This window comes from Eublepharis macularius, chromosome 1, assembly GCF_028583425.1.
Source record: "Eublepharis macularius isolate TG4126 chromosome 1, MPM_Emac_v1.0, whole genome shotgun sequence".
Classification (NCBI taxonomy): Eukaryota; Metazoa; Chordata; class Lepidosauria; order Squamata; family Eublepharidae; genus Eublepharis; species Eublepharis macularius.
In genome coordinates this window covers 154,055,669-154,078,251 of record NC_072790.1, presented here as the reverse complement: position 1 = coordinate 154,078,251, position 22,583 = coordinate 154,055,669, and the positions used below count along the sequence as shown (strand labels likewise).

General features: G+C 41.8%; 1 protein-coding gene across 1 annotated transcript in view; it reads right to left on the bottom strand.

The window, feature by feature from the left end:
* Window positions 1-22,583, bottom strand: part of FMN2 (formin 2) — a 354,893-nt gene that overhangs the window by 205,635 nt on the left and 126,675 nt on the right. The window contains exons 5-7 of the mRNA XM_054972122.1: window positions 10,900-12,008; window positions 10,398-10,829; window positions 5,244-5,388 (exon numbers count right to left, since the gene is read on the bottom strand). Of these exons, the coding sequence (XP_054828097.1) occupies window positions 5,244-5,388; window positions 10,398-10,829; window positions 10,900-12,008 (1,686 nt within the window). The remainder of the gene's footprint in view (window positions 1-5,243; window positions 5,389-10,397; window positions 10,830-10,899; window positions 12,009-22,583) is intronic.

Genomic DNA, 22,583 nt, shown 5'->3' with positions numbered 1-22,583 from the left:
ACAAGACAAGGTTGCCCGTTGTCTCCACTGTTGTTTATTTTGATTTTGGAAATATTGATGATACAGATACGAGAAGACAATGCAATCCGTGGAATAAAAATAAAGGACTTTTCCTACAAGGTCAGAGCATTTGCGGACGATATAATGCTAATTGTGGAAGATCCAATGGAGAATATGCCAAAAGTAATAGAGAAGATTAAGGAATTTAGAGATTTGGCAGGATTTTATGTAAACAAAAAGAAGTCAAAGATACTATGTAAAAATATGACTAAACAAAAGCAACAACTATTAATGGAAATAACAGACTGCGAAGTAACAAGTAAGGTGAAATATCTGGGAATTGAACTGACTGCAAAGAATATAGATTTATTTAAAAACAACTATGAGAAATTGTGGACTCAGATAGAGCAAGACTTGATTAAATGGAACAGACTGAACTTGTCATGGTTGGGAAGAATTGCAGTAATTAAGATGAATGTGCTGCCAAGAGTGATGTTTCTGTTACAGACAATACCAATTATCCGAGACTCTAAGCAGTTTGAAAAATGGCAGAGGAAAATATCAGATTTTGTTTGGGCAGGCAAAAAGCCTCGAGTGAAAATGAAAGTGTTACAAGATGCAAAAGAAAGAGGCGGAATGCAACTGCCCAACCTAAGACTTTATTATGACGCAATTTGTTTAGTGTGGTTCAAAGATTGGATGACGCTGAAAAACCGGAAATTACTGGCCTTAGAAGGATATAAAAAAATATTCGGATGGCATGCATACTTATGGTATGATAAAGTAAAAGCGGACTCTATGTTCTTACATCATTATATTCGGAGAAGCCTATTCACAACTTGGAAGAAGTACAGAAATTACCTACAAGATGGAATCCCCTCATGGGTGGTTCCATATGAAGTAATAGATCCGAGAACTGTCGATAATGAACAACAGTGTTTAACATACAAGGAGATAACCCGAATGGAATTTTCTAAACCCAAAATAAAGACGCAGGATGAGTTGTCTCCAAGTTACGATTGGTTTCAGTATAGACAGATCAGAGATCTTTATAATTTGGACTGTGCGAAGGGAGGGATAAGAATGGAGAATTCGGAATTAGAACAGGCACTTTTACAAGAGGACAAAAAGGAAATCTCTAAGGTATATAAAGTGCTGTTGAAATGGTATACTGAAGATGAAACAGTTAAAGTGCAAATGGTGAAGTGGGCTATAAACTTTAATAAGGAAATAACAATGGAGGCGTGGGAATACTTGTGGAAAAATACATTGAAGATCACAACATGCGCTAATATCAAAGAGAATGTCTACAAAATGATTTATCGTTGGTATATGACACCAAAGAAAATTGCGCTAGGGAATCTGAACACGTCTAATAAATGCTGGAAATGTAAAAAGCATGAGGGATCTTTGTATCATATGTGGTGGACTTGTGAGGTAGCTAGGCAGTACTGGGGGGAAATAATAAGAGTAATAAGCGAGATTTTACAATTTCAAATTAATAAGAACCCAGAACTCCTGCTACTGAACTTGGGAATGGAGGACATTCCAGCACAATATAGGACATTGCTATTTTACATGACAGCCGCGCCTAGACTTTTGTACGCGCAAAAGTGGAAAGTGCAAGAAGTGCCAACTATTGAGGACTGGATTTATAAATTGCTGTACATGGCGGAAATGGACAAAATGACAAGGAAACTGAGAGACCTTGATCCAGGACAGTTCAACACGGATTGGGAGAAGCTGAAACAATATTTAGTGAAGAAATGGGAGGTGGGAGGAGAACTGTGGCAGTTTGAAAATTACTGAAATACAATAAAAGTAGAGGGAGGTGACTCTACCGGGGGGCGGAGAGATAAGTGAGAATTTCTAAGCAACTATTTTATTAGACTATTATATATAGCATTAAGTATTATAGGTGTTATTATAAGAATTATAATGATAGAAATTAACTAACTATAAGGATAGAAACTAATTAATTTCATTTTTGGCAATAATTGTATAATGGAGATAATTTTATAATTGCAATGAAGAAATTTAAGCAAGGTGTGAAAATATATATTAATGTATAGATCATGTATTAAATTGATTGACTTAGTTTGGAGGTATATATGGGTCAAATTGGTTGACTATTTTTGGTGGATAGTTGCATAATGGAAGAATTATATAATTATATAATTAAAGCAGTACGAAGATATGTAGAAAAAGTAATATATAGAGTATAAGTTAAATTGGTTGACTTATATTGAATGTACTGTTTATAGAAGTATCTAAAATTATGCTAAATGAGGGATAAATTGTTTGTCCCATATTGAAGATGAGATTATAAGATAGAGTATAGAGTACCAAAATTAGCTAAATGATTATTATTAGAAGAAAATATGCCAAGAATGTATTATTTAGTTATGCATTATTTAGTTGTTAAAGTAAGTAGGAAGACAGAAGGAGCACTGTGTTATATAGATAAGCTTAGAAGAAAGTGAAAGTTTACGTTTGATAGATAGAATAAATTTGAAATGAGTAAGGGAAAAGGGACAAGGGGTTGGAAAACTGTTGGAAGTCAACAAAAGGGGGGGAAAGGGAGGGGGTTAGAATTGGAAAAATTAAAGGAAACTGATTGTAATGTACAATTTAATGATATCTAATCCAATAAAATTTTAAAAAAATAAATAAATAAACCACCTCAACAATATCCACCTGAACATACAATTCACCATGGAGAAAGAAATCGGGGGGGGGGGGACTTCCATTTCTAGATACCTTTGTCATCCGCAAAGCAAACTTTCAGTTAGGTCACAAGGTCTACAGGAAAACAACTCACACGGATCGGTACTTACACAAAAACTCCAGTCACCACCCTCGACAGAAAAGAGGCATAATAAAAACATTAGTAGACCGGGCAAGACGGATATGTGAACCGCACTTTCTCAATGAGGAAACTAATCATCTAAACCACGCACTTCAAGCAAATGGCTACTCCAGAAATGAAATCAGAAGAGCAATTAAACCAAGGATAAATCAAGCAACCAAGGAAAAACAGTCTCCCACGGGAAAAGTGTTTTTGCCATATATCAATGGAATCACTGATCAGATGGGAAAGCTTACGAAAAAGCACAACCTTCAAGCAATATTCAGACCTACCAGAAAAATACAACAGATGCTACGATCAGCAAAATACAGTAGAGACCCCCTCACCTCTTCAGGAGTATACCGCATACTCTGCAGCTGTGGATAAGTTTACATCGGGACCACACATCGTAGCATCCAGACAAGAATAAAAGAACATGAAAGACACTGCAGATTTGGCCATCCAGAAAAATCAGCAGTGGCTGAACATAGCCTAACTCAAACAGGACACAGTATCCTATTCCAGGACACTAAAATACTGGACAACACTTCCAACTACTTCATCAGATTGCACAGGGAAGCCATTGAAATTCATAAGCATAAGCACAATTTCAACAGGAAAGAAGAGACTTTAAGAATGAATACAGCATGGTTTCCAGTCCTGAAAAACACCAGGCTAACAAAATACTCTATACCCTACAATAGCCCTGCAGAGAAGATTAGCATATCAAGCACCAATCCATATGCAAAAGAACCTCCTCAGGATACACTGAAGCCTCCCTCCATTAGCATTCCACACCCTGGGAAACTCTTACAGGATGACTCAGCCCAACCCCACCTTCCTGAATAGATATAAATGACCTGCCAACATCTTTTCCACACTGTGACACTGAGATATCTCTGTCTTTTGGTGCTACACCTCTGAAGATGCCAGCCACAGCTGCTGGTGAAACGTCAGGAACTACAATGCCAAGACCACAGCTATACAGCCCGGAAAATCCACAACAACCATTCCATTTCTTGTTTTATGATTTCTAGCTTACCTGGCTTCATACTTCTTATGTTCCATGTTCCTATTATGTGTGTTGCACATCTTTGGACATTTCTTTTACATCTATTCATGCTCTTCCACAGTAGCCAATTGACATGGGGGTCCTGTCTTCCAGCACTATATCTTTTTTTCATTTTGGATTGTCTCATCATAGGGTTTTCAAGGTAAGATATTAGCAGAAGTGGTTTACTATTGCCTTCTTCTGCCTCACAGCACTAACCAGGATTAGTTGAAGTGACACTGCTGTTGTCTGTGAAAGATTCTCCTCCAGTGCTATTATCTTGAGTATATAAAAAAGGGCCACAAGAGCCAAGCACTGGCTCATCGCTTCCTGCCCTTCCTCTTACAATCTGCCTAAGTTTATACTGAGTCATAGAACCCACATTGCTGACAGATGGCCATCTAGGCTCTGCTTAAAAACATCCAAAGAACACCCAACACCCCTTGACAAAGCCTGTCTCACTGAGGAACTTTTCTGTTAGGTAGTCCTTCTTAATGTTTAGCCCAAACTGTTTTGGTTTAGTTTTAACCTGATGGTTCTGGTCTGACTTTCTGGGGCAACAGAAAACAACTCTGCTCCATCCTTTATGTGACAGCCCTTCAAATACATTAAAGATGCCTATCATGTTCCCTCTCAGTTGTCCCCCGCACAGGTTAAACATACCCAGCTCCTTTAACCTTTCCTCCTAGGACTTCATCTCCAGACTCTTCACCATATTGTTGTCATCCTTTGGACATGTTTCTGTTTGTCAACATCCTTCTTAAACTGCGGAACCCAAAATTGAACACAGTACTCCAAGCAATACTGTTGACTAACAGTTGGCTCACAAATTAGTTCCATTATATGGAGACTGCCAAAAATGGTGTATCTTTCTTTCAAAAAAACCCACAATCTTACACAAAATTAACTGCACAAAATTAACCAGTTTCCCAAAGTTACATAGTTTGCTTTGTTGCTAACTTTATATATACACATATCATTTCATAACATGACCCCACATAAATGCCCACCCTGTCTCCTGAAGCCTGCATGAATGTAGGCTGCTGCTGAAAAAACTTTCTCTACCTCTTCCACCTCAAGCCCGTGATTTTATGCTTTAGTGTGAAACTACCTATCCATTTAACTTTTATCTTTCATCCTAACAGCCTCATCGTGATCTTTTGCCTCCTCTTTTCTCTCTCATGTATACCATCTCTTCACTTTACATCCTCTGTATGCATCAACCCCACACTTCTGCAAACAGATCTTACCCCCCTTGTCTTTGTTTCTTTCAGAAGGTTTAGCTTGTCCGAGAGAGAGAGAGAGAGAGAGAGAGAGAGAGAGAGAGAGAGAGAGCATGCTCACCTGCTTGTTCTTCGTCTTTGCAATGGTGTCTGAAATGGGTTTCTTCCTCTCTTTAACAGCTGTTTTAGAAAACAGTTCTTCAAATTCATGATAATCTATGGAAGGTTCTTCAATTTTTTCCCACACAAGTGAAGCACTAGAATCTCTAAAGTTAAGCAAAAGACCTATGTAGGGCAATGTCAAACTAATTGTTCACAAAATGGTGGAATGAAGATCGATAATATTAAATGTGTACACTGAAAAATAACATTCTTTCTTCTTTAGTTAAAATAGACTTTTCAAAAGAAACAGTGAAATATTGCACGTCCCTATTTGATACATATCTAAGAATGTATGTTGTAATTGTTCTCTACAATATCTAATATTACTGTTTACTTGGATTATATTTGTATATAAACAAATTATAGTATCAACATCTATCTATTAAATTCACTAAACAAAGAACACATCTGATTTCTGGCTATTATAGTAGTCAATAAAGTGACTGTGGTCTGACTCTGGATTACAATTATTTGCAAATTAAAATTAAATTAACAGTACAGTAAATTTTAACTGAAGAAATGCACAGGAAAAATAAAAAATGAAATAGTTCCGGAAAAAATAGCATGTCATCTAACCAAAATTACTGAAAAAAGTTCTAAACATCAGCACAGACATTAGCAATCAGTGCACATTTCATGCTGTCTTTGTTCATGGCTGAAATGGATTTGCATTAAAAAATCGCAGTCTCTCTTGGTTTCTTAGAATTTTCATGTCCCTCTCATGAAAACAAGCTGTTAGTAGCATAGTCTTATTGTGTGCTTACCAGCTCTTATCTTCCCCACTTGAGAAAGAGGGATCAGGTATGGGGGAGTCTGTCAGAAGGCAAGAGAAATGGAGGAAGGGAATCATGCGCACAGTATAGGACACAGCAAAAGTTAAACACAGAACTTTATTTTGTATTGTTCAAAGAAGGTCCACTGAACTTTCTGAAAAGTACTTCCACACATACAACCACACACACAACAACAACAGCATGGCCACACATAGGCCACAACAACACATGGTGTTATGGAAAGAAAAGATGGTTACAAGACAGAATCATCCCTTCCACCTCTATTTCCAAATAGTCCTCTTTGTGACTGCCCCTCCCCTCCCCCAGACAAAGTTCAGCCCAGGAACCTGGTTTCCTCATGGAGGTGCCCTAAGTAAATGGTAATAAAGAGGATGCCTCTGAACATGTGTGGTCCCCCACTTTAACAGACCACACACATTAAAGAGATAAGAGCAAAGGATCTACATCTGAGGGCATTACATTCAGGTATGCTTGTGTCCCAAGCCCTCTATTTTCAGAATGAAGCATGGCCTACTGATTTGGTTTACAAGAAGTTTCAGGTAGAGTGAACAGAAATCCTTTCGATTCTCATACAAGCATTCACCAAATTCCTCTGAAGTAGGCTGAGGGCAGGATACTAATACATTTAAATCCTAGAATGTTGAATTTTTAAGGCACTGATTCACCATGTCTGAATAAGTAAATCAGACTATAGAAAGCAGAGCACCAGTTCTACTTACACAATGGGTACTTTCCTAAGTTTAAAAATTCCCAGTATTCAAATAGAGGGTTGAGGATGAAAATTTTATTCCTAGTTCTTAAATCCGATCTCTTTGTTGCATTCAGTGTTCAAGGATTCAGGGCCATGCCAATACAGCACCAGAAATATCAGCATCATGCATGCATACACTTCTTTATATGAATCCCAGCGGATGCTAAGACAACAGGGCAGTGTAAGAATATATGGGCTTCTGAACACATTTGAAAGCTCCCCACGTGGTTCTGAACAAGTCATTTCTCATCCAGAATTTTCCATCTACATGATTCAATCTTGCAACATGTAAAAATTACAGTAATTCTGTTAAGCTTAGCAGGGCTTCTGCAAGAGCTAAAACATCTACACAGATTAAACTGTAAAACTTCTTTCTGACACTATCTATTCAAACTTTTAGGCAAACCTAGCTTTCCTTTTTAGGTACTTAGTAGACCTGGTCTAAAGCCTAAGTGCATGATAAGTAGGGTTGCCAGCCCACTTTATCTCAAAAGCAGGGGACAGGAAGGGGGGAGGGTGCTGGCAGTCACGGCCTGGGGGCCCAATGCCTAACCCTTGCATACATATGCTTCAGAGATCCTGATTATGTTACTTCCAGTTGAAAAATGGAAGTGACAGAGTCTCAAGCAGGGGCAAAATTGCCCCTAAACATAGCATTTTTGTTATGTTTGAGGCTGATTTGGCCCCACTCAGACCCCATCACTTTCAGTTTTCAACGTGAAACATGTCATTGGGGCCTCCAGAGTGAACACCATTTTGCAGCATGCTCTGTTGGCTCCTGAGTCCTTACCTACCCATACACTGGACAGATGAGCAGGTCGGGGGGGGGGAGATCCCATCCCCCCCATCCCCTCCCTGCCTCTGTCCCCCTGCTACCACTTACCTGGGTGGCGGGGGGGAGGTGCAGGGAGGGGGTTGGGAGTAGACATGGGCATGAACCGAAAAAATTTAATGAACCAGCGGTTCGTGGTTTGGTGCCAATGACGAACCTGAACCAGCGAACCACAGCGAACTTTTCCTATTGCCGAACCAGTTCGAGGTTCATGGTTCGTGGGCATCAGAATGGCCCCCATTGGAATTAGAGAGCCCATATTCCCAGGGAATGTTTAACAAGCTCTCCTCCAGCCATTACCCAAGTTTGGTCAAGATTTTAATAGGGATCTAAGCTCCAATTAAACTCTCTCTGTCTCTCTCCCCAAAGGCTAGCAAGTAGCAAGCAACAGCTCTGTCACACTCCACTGCTCGCTGAAAGTGAAACCCAGCCTGGTAGCCCACTGCTTTTTATAAGCTGAGGTCCCATTAAGCAACACAGGAGGTCTGTGGTTGGCCATCACAGCTGCCTATCAGGGTTTGTAGGGATGAGATTGGAGTGCCCATGGCTACAGAACACCCCCTCCCCCTCCCTCCCCCACGTGTTTTCTCCCAGGTTGTAACCACTTTGCAGCTCCATGGTTGGAAAGAAGACCTGCCGATCAAGGTAAGATGGGCTTCCATTTGGGTATCCAGGGCGACAGAAGGATTGCAGACAGAGTTCAGGCATTCCCCTGGCTCAGTTTCCACAGGAATTGATTGATGGTGCCTGACTGTCTGGCTTCACGAACCGCGGAAGAACACACTGAACCGTGCCTCTAACGAATGCTGGTTCATTGGCCATGGACGCTCATGAACCGACGGATTGCGAACAGACAATTGGGCGGTTCGTGGGTTTTTTTCATTCGTAATGTAGTTCGTGCCCATGTCTAGTTGGGAGCTCTGGAGTGACAAGGAAGTCCTCCAGAGCAAAGCATGCACTTGAGGTAAATTCCCCCTGAGTGCACCTCCTACAATCCCCCCATTCCCTGGTTTGGGCTCCAGGGGCCTAGCAACACTATCATCTGCTTCCATTGCAGGGCTGGCATCCCTTATGCCAAGTGACAATCCCATTATGTACAATGTATGGAATCACTGAGGTTTAGAATACTAGGCTTGCCTTCAATACCATGACCCAATACTGGAAGTTTCTTTCTACACAGCAATAAAACTTCTGAGCATGCGCACAATTCCACACTGGTATATAATCATGAGTGGATCCCCCAATATTTTCTTTAACATGAAAAAGAAACTGTGTAGATGGAAGACTGGATCAGGACCACAATGCTGGGAAAGTGCAGGGTTAAACCTCTCCCCTCATTTACTGATAACATTTGCAGGCCAAATTCCTAATAATCGCAATAAGGAAAAAGGTACCATCTATGTTATATGTAGGCCGGTTCTCACTCATCTGAAATTCAAGGACAGAAAATTATTAGACGGCATGGCTTTCATAGAGGTTTGATAAATGGCATTTCTGATTTTACGAATTAAGCACTGGCTCTCCCAACACACATTCCTTGCCTATACCAAGGCTGGAAATTGTTCTGTCTAAGGTCTGTAGTAGAATATGGTAGAAATGAGGCAGCAGATTCCTAAGGTGGTAGAGCATATTGTTCCATTTTGAGACTAAAGGTGAGAGATCACTTTTTAAAATCCCCCCATCCATTATTTTTTTTTCTACTGGGTTTTTTGTTTGTTTATACGGAGGGGCAAGCAAAAATGGAACTGCTTCCTTGTAGACTCAAGTAGGACAGCATACACCCCCCTCAGGATTCTGCCACTTCATTCTGCTGCATAGCTAGGTCAGGCCTTAGACTCCTCTGCTGTGCGCACAATTCTTCTCCCCAAGTCTGCCCTTCTGCCAGTCTCCTTCCCTACTGACAAGAGCAAGACTTCAGCATTTCAAAGCACTGTGAGAGACAAAAGCCTTTCTTAATGTCAATAGGGTTGGTTCAAACATGCAGCAGCTGCACCACTGAATTCCCATGATGCAATCCTCATCCAGGTTTCTTATGTCCATAACCCAGTATGTTGAACTAGTCACCTAACACAGTAATGGATTGTTTCTGCCATTTTGCTGACACACTTTTTCTTCAAAGCCAGCAGAATTGGAGCAATCCTGTGTAGGAGCAATCCTGCATAGCCACATTCTCATGAGATTCTCATTATGTCATGGAACCAGTAAAACAGTTGAAGATTGCAGAGAGAGGATTTGGTGGTGCTGCCACATTTGAACTGACTGCTCAAGAGATCTCTGTGTGTGTCTCAACACCTTTTGATTAAAGACATTTTTCATATATATATGATGCAGAGAAACACAATAAGCATGTATTGTCGAAGGCTTTCATGGACGGAGAACGATGGTTGTGGATTTTCCGGGCTGTATAGCCGTGGTCTTGGCATTGTCAGGAATGTCAGGAACTACAATGCCAAGACCACGGCTATACAGCCCGGAAAATCCACAACAACCAACAATAACCATGGCTGTACTCAGAAATACCACCACATACAGAAAATTTTTAGCATTCTCTCAGAATTGTAAACAAACTATTAATGAACTAATATTAAAAATCATTATTCCTAGTGCGATAGACAGAACAAACTACAGTTGTACAAATTTTGGATTTTTTTTTAGTTTTAATGCTGGTGACCACACAATTTTGTTAGAAAACTTGAAAGAAACCAACTTAACATTAGTTTCCAGTGTTTCTGTTACCTTTTATTATGCAGCTGAATTCTTGTCCAGTAAAGAGGCTTCATTGGTCGAGAAGGTTCTATTGCGTGTTTCCTGCTCCCTTTTTCCTGGTTCATCCCCATTACAAATAAATCAGTTGGCAAGGGAGGATGAAGAAACCCAGAAACTTGTGGAAGGCTAACAGTTGGTGGAGGTGGCACACCCATCCCAGGCAAAGGTGGGGGAGGAGGAGGAGGAGCTACAGCACCAGGCAAAGGTGGAGCAGGGGGTAGCATATCCATGCCTGGCAAAGGCGGCGGCAAAGGGGGAACACCTGCACCAGGTAAAGGTGGTGGAGGAGGGGGAACACCCATGCCTGGCAAAGGAGGGGGAGGGGGAATTCCTGCACCAGGCAATGGTGGAGGAGGGGGTGGCAAACTCATGCCTGGCAAAGGTGGAGGTGGGGGAGGCATTCTTGTTCCCAGAAAAGGTGGTGGAGGGGGAGGGGGGAGGGGGAGGGGGAGGGGGAGGAGGAGGATGTGACCCCATGTCTGGCAAAGGCGGAGGTGGTGACACTCCCATTCCTGGTAAAGGTGGAGGTGGTTGAACTCCCATGTTTGCCAAAGGTGGGAATGTAGGAAGTATTTGCATTCCAGGAAGAGGTGAGGAAAAGAGTGGACCATCCATGCCAGGAAGCGGTGGTGCAGGAGGAATATCTGCTCCTGGCAAAGATGGTGGTGGCGGCACACTCATTCCAGAAAAAGATGGTGGAGGTGGGATATCTGTGGGTAAAGGGGGTGGAGGAGGGATGATTGCAGAACACACAGAAGAGGCAGGTAGCTGCATGCCCATTTCAGGCAGAGGTGGTGGTGGTGGAGGTATACCTTCACCAGGCAATGGTGGGGCAGAAGGTGGCAATATGCAAGATGAAGGCAAGGGGGCCAGTAGAGATGGTGGTGGAGGCAGTTCACCTGAACCAGATGAAGATGTTAAAAACAGGCCACCTGCTCCAGGCAGGGAACAAGACAGTCCTCCTGTGTCAGAAAGTCCAGTGGGGAAGCTGCAACTGGGAGGAGAAGATAAGGAAGGGGAATGTTCCCTGCAAGTAATACTCTCAGTACTCAGAGGTGGATGGGATGATACAGATTCCTCAGAAGGTAATAAATTAGCATCTAGTCCTGAAGGTTGTGGCATAGGTAGTTTTTCTTGGGCAGCATCCAACTGCACTGAAATCCGTTTTGGTGACAGAACTAAAGATATTTCAGAGCAAAAGGTAGGTTGTGGCTCAAGTGTTGGCAATGGCTGAGTTGGCCCTTGACTTGCATCCCCTTTGAGAAGGGAAGGTGGTTGTGGCAGTGTGTTGGCTGAAGGCATTGTGTGTATTAAACAATCTTCTGTTGGTGAAGTCTGCACTGATTTTGCAGTTATTTTTTTAGATAGGATACATGGTTCCTCTTCTTGAAGACCTGCATTAGAGAGCCTTTCAGAAGTTGGCTGTTCGATCTCATCCCACTGAGTTCTAGAGGAAATTGGCAACTCTGCTGTTGGAAACTGTTTCTCTAACTCTGCAATTTTTGATTTCAGATCTTGTATGGTCTGCTCAAGCCGCTGAATTTCATTTGCACGCTCTTCTGATTTCATTACAATATGCTCCTACAAAAGGGATAAGATAAAGTAATACGAATATGCTCGTATAGTGAGAGTGCAGACAAAGAGTTCAAACATGTTACCTGATTAACAGCCTATAAGCATCTCAGTTAACAGTTTAAGTACTATGACATACCCAATGAGAAATACTTCTTATATTAGCTTTAAAATATTACTCGTTTGAAGCTGCAGTTGAGAATAGCTTACAAAGAGGGAGACACAGACAAGGTGATACAATCAATACATGTGTACGAAGAAGGCCACAATTTTATCTTACAGTTTCTAAGAAGCATTTTGGAAATGAATGGGGCACAAGGCATACAGATATCATCCCATTCGTCTTGAGGGAGAAAACCCACTTAAACCAGGAAACTGTGTGTGTAGCTCCTTTCACATCCACCAGTGGCCCAGAGGCATTGCTGACATTTCCTTTACAGACAGCATGATCACGAACCTGCCTAACCACCCACCCACCAGCTAGATACTCTTATGTATACCACAAAACATGTATCAGAATGCTACAATAAGCCTCCAATCCAGCTTCCTGATGTGGATTTATTCCCCTTCCTCTCTTTTCACCCCAGCTATAGGCAGTTCTTTCATATATGTTTTTGTAACCTTGATGCAAACACCATATTTATTTATTTCTACTTTTCTCTGCAATAGTAAGAGCTAGAAACACTGGATTTTTAAAAATAAAGTTAGCTCTGATCAAATGTCTGTGGATTCATTACATTCCTTACTAGAAGCCAAATCCAGTGACTCATGATGCAATTATAACAACAGCATAATTGTGATTTGTCTTTTGTCTTCAGTGCGGTCTGGATTTTACCAAGTTTACAAGCTAGTAGTTTTACATACATTTGAAATATCAGCGTCCAAAAGAATTTGGGGAGAAGGCTCATGTGTGGTTCTGCTATAAAAGTAGAGCTTATTTTGATTTATTAACATGCATGTATTAGTTGTTTGAGATTAACTCCCCTGGAGCAAATTATAGGCTATAAGCAGGCCAAACTATGCCTGCATTTACCACTGGAGCCACTTTGACTTGTAACGCTCGAAAATAGCTAAAGAACAACTACTTAGGGCTCCAAACAGTACAATGGAAAGAGACTAAAGGACAACGCAGTTTATTTCTACAATTACAGTATTTTGTGCCAGTTTCTCACTCATTAAGTTTCTAATTAAAATCAGTTCTTTTTTCTTTAAACATTCATTTGCGGTTAATTTTGTTATAAAGACACTATAAGAGAAAACAAGACATAACGGCAGCCAATACTAATTCTGATGGATGGATTATAAATCATCAAGACTTCAAAAACCAGACACTCAAGACTCATATATTCCTAGACATCTACACCTAGAAAGACATTAGAAATAAGGTGCTTTATTATGACATAAATTTCTACTGAATACAGCCAGCTTCATCTGAGAAGCAGGGCATTTCCTACCATGCTTCACTTGAAAATAACCAGTCATACTTGATCAGTATGTTCTTTTGAGCACACAAGAGTAGTGGGGCATTTTACATGTATGACATTTTACCCTCACCTATTCTTGGATATAGATCCAGAGGAGTTAGCCGTGTTAGTCTGTAGCAGCAAAATCAAAGAGAGTCCAGTAGCACCTTTAAGACTAACCAATTTTATTGTAGCATAAGCTTTCGAGAATCAAGTTCTCTTCGTCAGATGCATGATACAGAGACTGGTCAAATATAGAAGAGGAGGAAGGAGAAAGGGAGGAGAGAGAAGAGGCAATTAGGGGGGGAGGGGGAGGGTGCAATCAAAACATTCCTTTGCTAGTATACGTAAACATCTCCTTTTGGTGTCCTTTTGGGGTCAGTTGGTTTGGGTGAGGCTTCAAGGGAGTTTGCCCTGTTAGTTTGCAGCAGTAAAACAGCTAGACCATCCAATTCCTATGTAGTATAAGCCTTTGATAACCACAGCTCTCCCCATCAGATGCATCTGACAAAGAGAACTGTGGTCCCCGAAAGCCCACGCCAGGTGCCACTGGGCTCCCCCAGACCCTGCCTCTGTAAAGGAAATCTGTTACCTGTGATAATGTGATAACCATTCATAGTCCCTATTCAGTCCCAGCTTGACAGAGTCAAATTTGCATATGAATTCCAATTCAGCAGCCTCCCGTTGGATTTTGTTTTTGAAAGGTTTCCGTTGAACTACAGCGACCTTTAAGTCTTTGATGGAATGTCCTGGTCCTGGTCTTTGATGGAATGTCTACCAGGACATTCCATCAAAGACTTAAAGGTCACTGTAGTTCAACAGATGCATCTGACGGGGAGAGCTGTGGTTATCAAAGGCTTATACTACATAGGAATTGGATGGTCTAGCTGTTTTACTGCTGCAAACTAACAGGGAAAACTCCCTTGAAGCCTCACTCAAGCCAACTGACCCCAAAAGGACACCAAAAGGAGATGTTTACATTTACTAGCAAAGGAATGTTTTGATTGCACCCTCCCTCTCCCCCCCTAACTGCATCTTCTCTCTCCTCCCCTCCTCTTCTATATTTGACCAGGTTCTGTACTATGCATCTGACGAAGAGAACTTGATTCTTGAAAGCTTATGCTACAATAAAATTGGTTACTCTTAAAGGTGCTACTGGACTCTTTTTGATTTTGCTATTCTTGGATACTATACATTCCATTGCTTCTATTTGCACTCCTTTTTTTTCATGGTGGAGGCAGTTTTTCACAACAGAGTGCACATTCTTCTGGCACTCACAAATGACCAATATCTTTCAAGAAGCTGAAAGGTCCTCAGTGCCAGAGGAAAAACTTCTACAATGGAGGACTGCCTTCACAATGGATGAAGAGCAGCAGTAGCAGAAACCAAGAATGTGATCCAAGCCATATTAAAGTTTTGAGATTCTTCTACCAGGCATGAAGCAAGTTTGGGCCCTCAGCATAATAACACACTGCATCGCATTTTTAAAAGTTGCCATATTCTTCTCTAAAATAAACTACCAACAACAACTGCACTTATATACTGCTCTTCTAGACAGATTAGTGCCTCACCCAGAGCAGTGAACAAGTTGGTGTTATTATTATCCCCACAACACAGATGGGGAGCTGGGGCTGATAGGAATGGCTTACCCAAGGCCACCTACTGAGCTCATGTCAATAGTGGGATTCGAACCAGCAGAGTACTGATTCACTGCCGAACCACTTAATCACTGTACTACAGCAGCTCTCTAGTGTTGGTGTAGGATTGTCAGGTCCCTCATATGGGAAACTGGGCAGGATAGTAGACCAGGTGCTTACCTACATGCATGCACTCTCCCACTTCCCTGGAAAATGATGTCATTTCTGCTGGGACATAGAAGCCACAGGTTGCATCTGGGGCTGAGTCTCTAAAAATCAGCCCAAAAAACTATATTTTGGATCCACTTAGAGATTCACCCCTTGTCACAACCCATTGCTTCTATGTCACTCTTGGAATGACATCATTTTCCACAGACACGAGTGGACATATATTTTGCACATTTGCCTCAGTGCCTTCTCCCCATCAGCCAGGTAAACAGCCAAGGGTGACACCTGGTGGAGTTGGAACATCCCCACCATATCTGGGGATCCGGCAGCCCTGTGTTGGCTGCTAACCATCATGTTTAGCTCAGCTCTAAGGAACAATATGGAGAAGTGTTAAGTAGTTTCCCTAACATAAAGTAGTATGCAGACTTTCCCTTACTGTTAGAGGTACAACACATTAGAATTCAGGTTTTCAGCATGGAATGCCAGCCAAGAATTTAGCCTGTATGCTACATAGCCCCAATTTCTAGCCAAAAGAATGAACTGGAGGGATGCTAATAGACTCTTACTCTGATCGCTAGAAAGGCTTTCAAATAAAGTGGGCTGAACAGCTCAGCTTCTGCTATTCCTTGTGCTGTCTGTGACTGCCTTTTCCCTTCCTCCATGTCTACCTTTATCTAACCTCACTTCCTAGCTTGGCAGGAACTGTATCTGATACCACAGCACATCTTGTTACTATGGAACAACATGATTACTTTTCTGGAATCATAACCAGAAAATGATTATAAAACCATAAACTTGTAGGAATTTGTTTTGCAAACAAGGCTGTTTTCAAAGACACTGATGTTTATAGGCTGACACTTTAAATTAATGTACAAATGGTAAACAGTCAACATTGATGAAGGGCTTTCCACATTTTATGCTGTCCCTTGCCTGGCTGCATAAAGGGTTTGGATATAAAGCCAATAGAATCCACACAATCCAAAGGCACAGGGAGAGACAAAAATCCCTTCAAAAAAACACCTTTTCCCAATGGATTTTTGCCATTCTTTCAGTTTAGTAGTAAAGTGCCAAAATAGAAACCAAATATGTTTCTATACAGGCATGACCCTCAAATCTAGCTTAAAACTCTGGCAAAGGGCTGTTATCCTCCATAGTTTTACAGTAAGAACAACAATAGAAGTCAACTGCTTATAAAATCATTAGAGACCATCACAGTCACGACGAGTGAATAATATATTCCAACTGAAGTAGATTATTTCACACAATTGTAAGGTGACTATTAATTTTGACACATTAGAATAATAAAAAAGGCAGGGGATAAAATACCAGTGCAATCTGATTGCATATAACCTTAAGCTAAATGTCCTAAAATATGCCAAAAGGAGCTTTAGTAGGATTTGTTTGGGAAAAACTATTTATTTGCTTTGGTCATAAGTTGGAAAAGTTTACTTTTACCCCCAAATCTTTTCCAAGTCTTTATTTTCCCAGAGAACATCTTGCCTCTTGTAATTTTTCTACATCTATCCACCCATTGAGGAGATGAAAGGGTTGGTTCAAGAAAAACAAGACAATGACCTTCTACATACAAATTGGCCTGCTTTTGAGATAACTTCTAGAATGTCCCTAAAAAGATTAATTAAGTTTACACTATCTAAAAATCTTGTTTGTGGAAAGATGGAATTTTTTCCTCTGAGTTCAGCCAAAGAGGGAAACATTAGATTGGCCACATCCTTTAATTTTATAATACCCATACTAACCAACTTCAACATAAAAGAAATTGTTATTAAATAATAAGACACATAGGAGATGGCATTCCTAATTGAAGACAGTCTCTTCTGTCTGGTTAAAATTAGATAGTGATCTCTCAAGTCTCCTTTTTAGATATCAAACTTTCTAGGAACCTTCAAGAACTTCTGAAGTTTAAAAGCAATAATATTCAATATCTACTTATTTAACCAAACCGTCTACGCTACTTCTGATTTGAAAATGGTTTACAATACCATTTAAGACAATGCACGTGTACTGTCCACATGAAAATGCTGAGGTTCCTTTTACATGTACACTCTTTGATTTTGTGAGAAATGGATTTAATGAAAGAAATTTTATGCAACTTTAAGTGCCTTCTGTTACTATTATGTACCTTTACTATTCTCAGGAGCTAATGTAGTATTTGTAAAGCAACTTGTAAGAAAATGAGACTTGAATCAAAAGACCAAAGTGGAATGTATGTTATACTTGTAAATCAATGTGAGAAGTAAGATCAAAAAGTACTGTGAAGCTTGCCACCAGGTAGATTGCACTTAAAAAGCTTAATAAGCACCTGCTTTTTTCCTGACACCTGTTTCTTACTTGATACAGAAACCCCTTTGAGAAACTGCCATGCAAAATGTTGCAATGAAAGCTAGTCAATTAACAAAACCTCTCAAGGCTGAGAGAGGAAACCACAATGTGGAAAAGGGGTACTGAATGTAACTATAAGCACATTCCAAGAGAAGGAGAGCGCTCCTCTCCCAAGGAACCCAGAGAAATTTTCTCCACTTGAAGCCCACAAAGTTGCCAGAAGCGACATCAGGGCGCCTTTACTAAATGTTACATAGACCAAAGGAATGGGCATGAATGAGAAGCCTATGAAAGAGATGTGTGAGAAAGGAAGGAAGATGTTCCTTCCAGAGATAAAACCAAGGACAGATAAAATAAAGAAATAGTGATCTTGTAATGCTGTAACTATGCTGTTGACTTAAGTTGTTTCTTCCAATCAGAATACCCTTAGACACTTGTATCATGAAAGGTGGTTGCCCACTTGAGCCAATGGGGGCCACTGTATTTTCTGAGCCAATAGAATAACAAATATTATAATTAACCAAAAGGTATTAATTGCTTTGTGCTGCTATTGTAGTTTTGATGAGTGTTGGGCACAAGGGGACCTTTCACTCTTTGTGTAACCATTGTCCCTCCATTGTTTAATAAACAGTTATAGATTTCTTCATCCGCAGGACTCTGCATCTGTCTCTTATTATGATTGGCTAAAGGGACATTCGGGACACCAGTTGTGTCCAACAAACCTGGGGGCTCGTCCTCAGCTGCTACCCCCCCCCCCCCATGGGCGTCATCAGTGGAAGGACATTGACGTCTTCCCGGACAGGTGCACACTAGCCCAGTTTGGCCAGCCAGCAAACTTCAGTGCTGACCGTGCGCCGGCATCCACAGAACTGCAGCAGACCTGTTGAAAGTTACCGGAGTCCTGAGACGGAAGCCAGAGAGTGTGTCTGAGTGAAGCCACAAGCGAAAATAAGATAAAAAGGGCCCTCCCTCGGGCATGGGCGGGTAGGTCCTTTGTTAGTCCCAGTAAATGGGCAGGGGCACCATTCACGCGAGGGAAGAGGTGGGACCCCCTTAAAGAATTAGAATAAGGGAAATTAGAAGAGAATGGAGAACCTAGGTGTGTAAAAATATTGGCACCAATAAAAGTGTGTGTGGTGCTCAGTGAAGCGAGACCATAGGAAAAGACTCCAGGGAGTGAGTCTAGTGAAGAGGCACATGTCTCGATAAGGTGAGAGTATGGACAGGCTCAAGGGTGCGAGCCTGGAGGAGTTTGTATAGGTACCTCAACTAGGTGAGGAAGGGGCCGCTGTTCCTGAGCGGACGAAAACTGAGGGAGAGGCGACTCGTGGGGCAAGCGCAGTGCCAGGCTTGACAGGAATGAGGAAGGGAGCACCTTGGTGGTGTGAGGGGACCGAGAGACCCGAACGAGGGGTCAGGGAATTTAGCACATCAACTGCGCAAGGGTGCACCAGACCTGGAAATTTGGGTCTGAGGAGTGAACGCCTTAGCAGGTTGACAGTGTGCCAAACTTGGCAGAGCAAGTTTGGGAGGAGCGAGGAGAGACGATCCATGTGTGTTTTGTGAAATAAACAAGAGTTGCTGATGGTTGTCATTAATCTAGAGGTGACATATAGAGTGCAAGCTGGTATGTGTGTATAATCGCCCCGGCTGTGCAGGTGTGTGGCCAGCAAGGGAGCATGCCCAGACCTGGAAGCGCAAGTCTGGGGAGGTAGGCACGCCAGCAGGGCGAGGAAGCGCTCAGGCTTGGGGAGGCCAGCCTGAGAGAAACGTACCTCGATTCCTCAGAGAGTGCAGCCCAGGCTGAATAGCATGGGCCTGGGAGGGGGGGGAGCGCAGGCACTTCGAGTGTGTATGGCCAGGTTTTGGTAATGCAAACTTGATAACCATAAGAGTCAGCACCTCAGAGGGGCAGGGATGCTCCCAGGCACAACCGTGCCAGTCTGAAGAGGCAGCAGGACGTGTTCCATTTTGCCTATGGTGTGATTGTGTTAAATAAATCTTTTGAATTGTTTGAATCTGTTTTGAATTTGTTTTGAGTTTGAGTCTGTCCATAGTTGTCCTGTCTGTTGGCCCAACGTAGCATGGGACTTTGTTGGAATGTAGAGTGAGTGGATTTGTGTATCTGAGAGTGAGTACATTGGACAAAAGAAAAAGGGGGAGGCAGCGCTCCAAGAGCGGAGGAGCCTCCCACCACTGCCTGTACTAATTGTGTGACTGGGAAAAGAACTTTTGTGTCTTATTGTTGTGTGCCAATGTCTTAGATCCATAAACGGGAGACCAAAGCTGGGTGTATCCTTCAGGAAGGGGAAAATATAACCGCCCCCCTCCCAACCTGAAGGGATGTCTCATGCTTCTCCCGGTAGGACCTTAAATCCATACCCAGTACCCTTTCCCTTGCTAAAAGCAACCGGTGTGAAGCTTCTCTGAAAGGGGAACATGACATGCTATAGTCTGCCAGTGGTTTTGGGGACCAACTGCTGTAAGGCCCATGTCTCTCGGAGACACCACGGTAGCCCATTTTCACAGGGAGCAGGAGACTCCAAGAAAACAAAGTCAGGGCAGAGTGCTTCATGGAAAATCATCCGGTCTAGCCTACTGCATTGCGAAGGCACCCACAATTCCCACAATTTTACACATCTATTATACACTAAGAAGAAAGATTATTATTTAATGCCAATTTTAATACAGCTAACACTGAAGATGTCCTCAAATAGATCTATGTCTTCCAGGAAGAGTGAAATCTTAAAATAAATAACTTTAAAATCTATTTATGAACCAATTTGCCAAAATAATAAGGTGTGTGTGGAGGCAGGATGAGCTCACATACTTTTAAAACTCATGGTTTTCTAAAAACGGGAGCCCCAATTCAAATGGTTTATTAATACAGGATGTCTAAGAGAAATTTAAATGATATGAATACCACTAAACAGAATGTCACCAAGAACGTTTCCCAGTCAGAGCTGAGAAAATTCTGACCTTGATAGACCAATGGTTTTAGACAGCATAAAGCTAATGTATGTGTAAAATGAGGAATAAAATGAGGAATAGAAGAATACAGATATAGAGTTTGAAACTTGACCAACTTTTGCCATGAACTTCTTCAAAGCAGAGAGAAAGATTCATCCTAGTCTTAAAGTCCGGAGAGCTGGGCTGTTGCATGAGGGGAGAAGTGTTCAGGAGTAGATGCTTGCTGCCTTTCCAGTGGCTTTTCCACACTTCCAATCATACTACAGTTAACACTAAGGGTCAAAATCGGAGGGAATTTTTTTTGGCTTGAACTCCTACTTAGGAGGAAGGAGGGACTCCTCCCTCCCTCCAATGCTGTTTCCAGACTAAAACAGCCCCGCTCAGGGATTTATGCACTTTACTTTGAAGCAGCAAATACTCAGAATGCTGCACATTCGAAGTTATGTAAATAATGCTGGGTGTGTGTCTGTGTTTGAAAATGGCCTGGGCGTAAGGCAGAAGCCTCCCCCCCCACACTGTTAGTGGTTGACCATGACCCTCATGCTAATAGGAAAGCTTATGAATATGGCTATATCATAAGCCCCTCATAAGCCCCTCTCCTCATATGCTTTAAAAACATAGAAACACTGCCTAACAAGGCAGGAAAGGTCTGCCAACTCCTGTTGGAAAATTACTGGCACATGAGTCATAGGTGAGACCAGCTATCAGCCCCATACCCCGGAGATGTGCAAAGATCCTAAGGCAATAGTACCTTCCGAGAGTTGCTGAATTAATCTCCTCCTACACCCTGCTGATCTTCCTTTATCTGCTCTCCCATTCTAGGCTATTCAGGAATCTGACAAGCACCACCTGCCCAGCCATCGCGGAACAGCAAGTACCTTTCTACCTTTAGTAACACCCAGGAAGATTTAATCAAACTTTTCCCAGTTTTATTGTCTCATCTCCAAATACAGCCATTAAGTTATTGTTTGAGGGCAGAAGACACCATTCTGCCCCAGGGTACATTCCACAGTATAATTGGGCTACCCTCCACCACAGCTGTATGAGCATGTTCTTGGATCCAACACCCACCCTCAGATGCATGTCTGAGCCTTTCTCTTCTTGCCATGAAGCGCTGGTTGCTCAAAACTACTCTCTCACAACATCCCCTCTCTTCTGGACTGGTAATTATTACCACACCCTGCAATCCTCTCCCCCTTTCCTCCCTGTTTTCTAGTTACCTTTGTGTGTGTGTTGTGTGCATTTTTGCTGAACATCCACATGTCTTTATTATGAGTTCTCTGGAGGAATGATTCCCCATATACACAGGTGGAGAATCTTGCTTGTTACCCCCCTCTCGCTTCCTCTCCTTGTATGTTAATTCTCCGAACTCGAAAGAAGATCATCCATTTGAGTAACACCATGTCAGAATGTCACCTGTCATACTTTGCAAGGTCCTGTGTACTGCTTGTATTCTGCAAGGCCCTGTGTACTGTTTGACTCTGACGATAGGGGCTAAAGCTGTTCTCTGACTGGAATGTGAATGTCTGCAAGGGAGGGGGCTATTCTGCTGTTATCTTTGTGTTTTTTCTTTAGCTTGGGAAGCAGTGCCTCATGGTCTTGAAGTTTTGAACATATGATCTCTTCTTTGTCCTGCTGCTCATCTCTTGAACCTAGCTGTTTCCTGAAGGGGGTGGGGACTCTGGGAATTATGTTGTGCTTAGAATCCTATGTATGTTATGTGCTTGTAGAGAAATGTCATTCCTGGTAAGGAATGCAGTAGGGATATGATTCTAATAGCTTATCAGTAAAGTGCTTTAATTCATGCAGGAAGTCTTTGAGAGTTACTTGGCAGATCCTTACACACCACCAAGTAACAGTTCAATCAATCAGTCAAGGACTCCCTTCTAATCTTTAAGAGGGCATTCCTGCAGCTCACTATGCAGAAAACAAGCTGGGTTCAGGAAACCTAGTTTCATCTAGTGAACAAATATATCACATATTTTGAGCATAAGCTTGAAAGATCA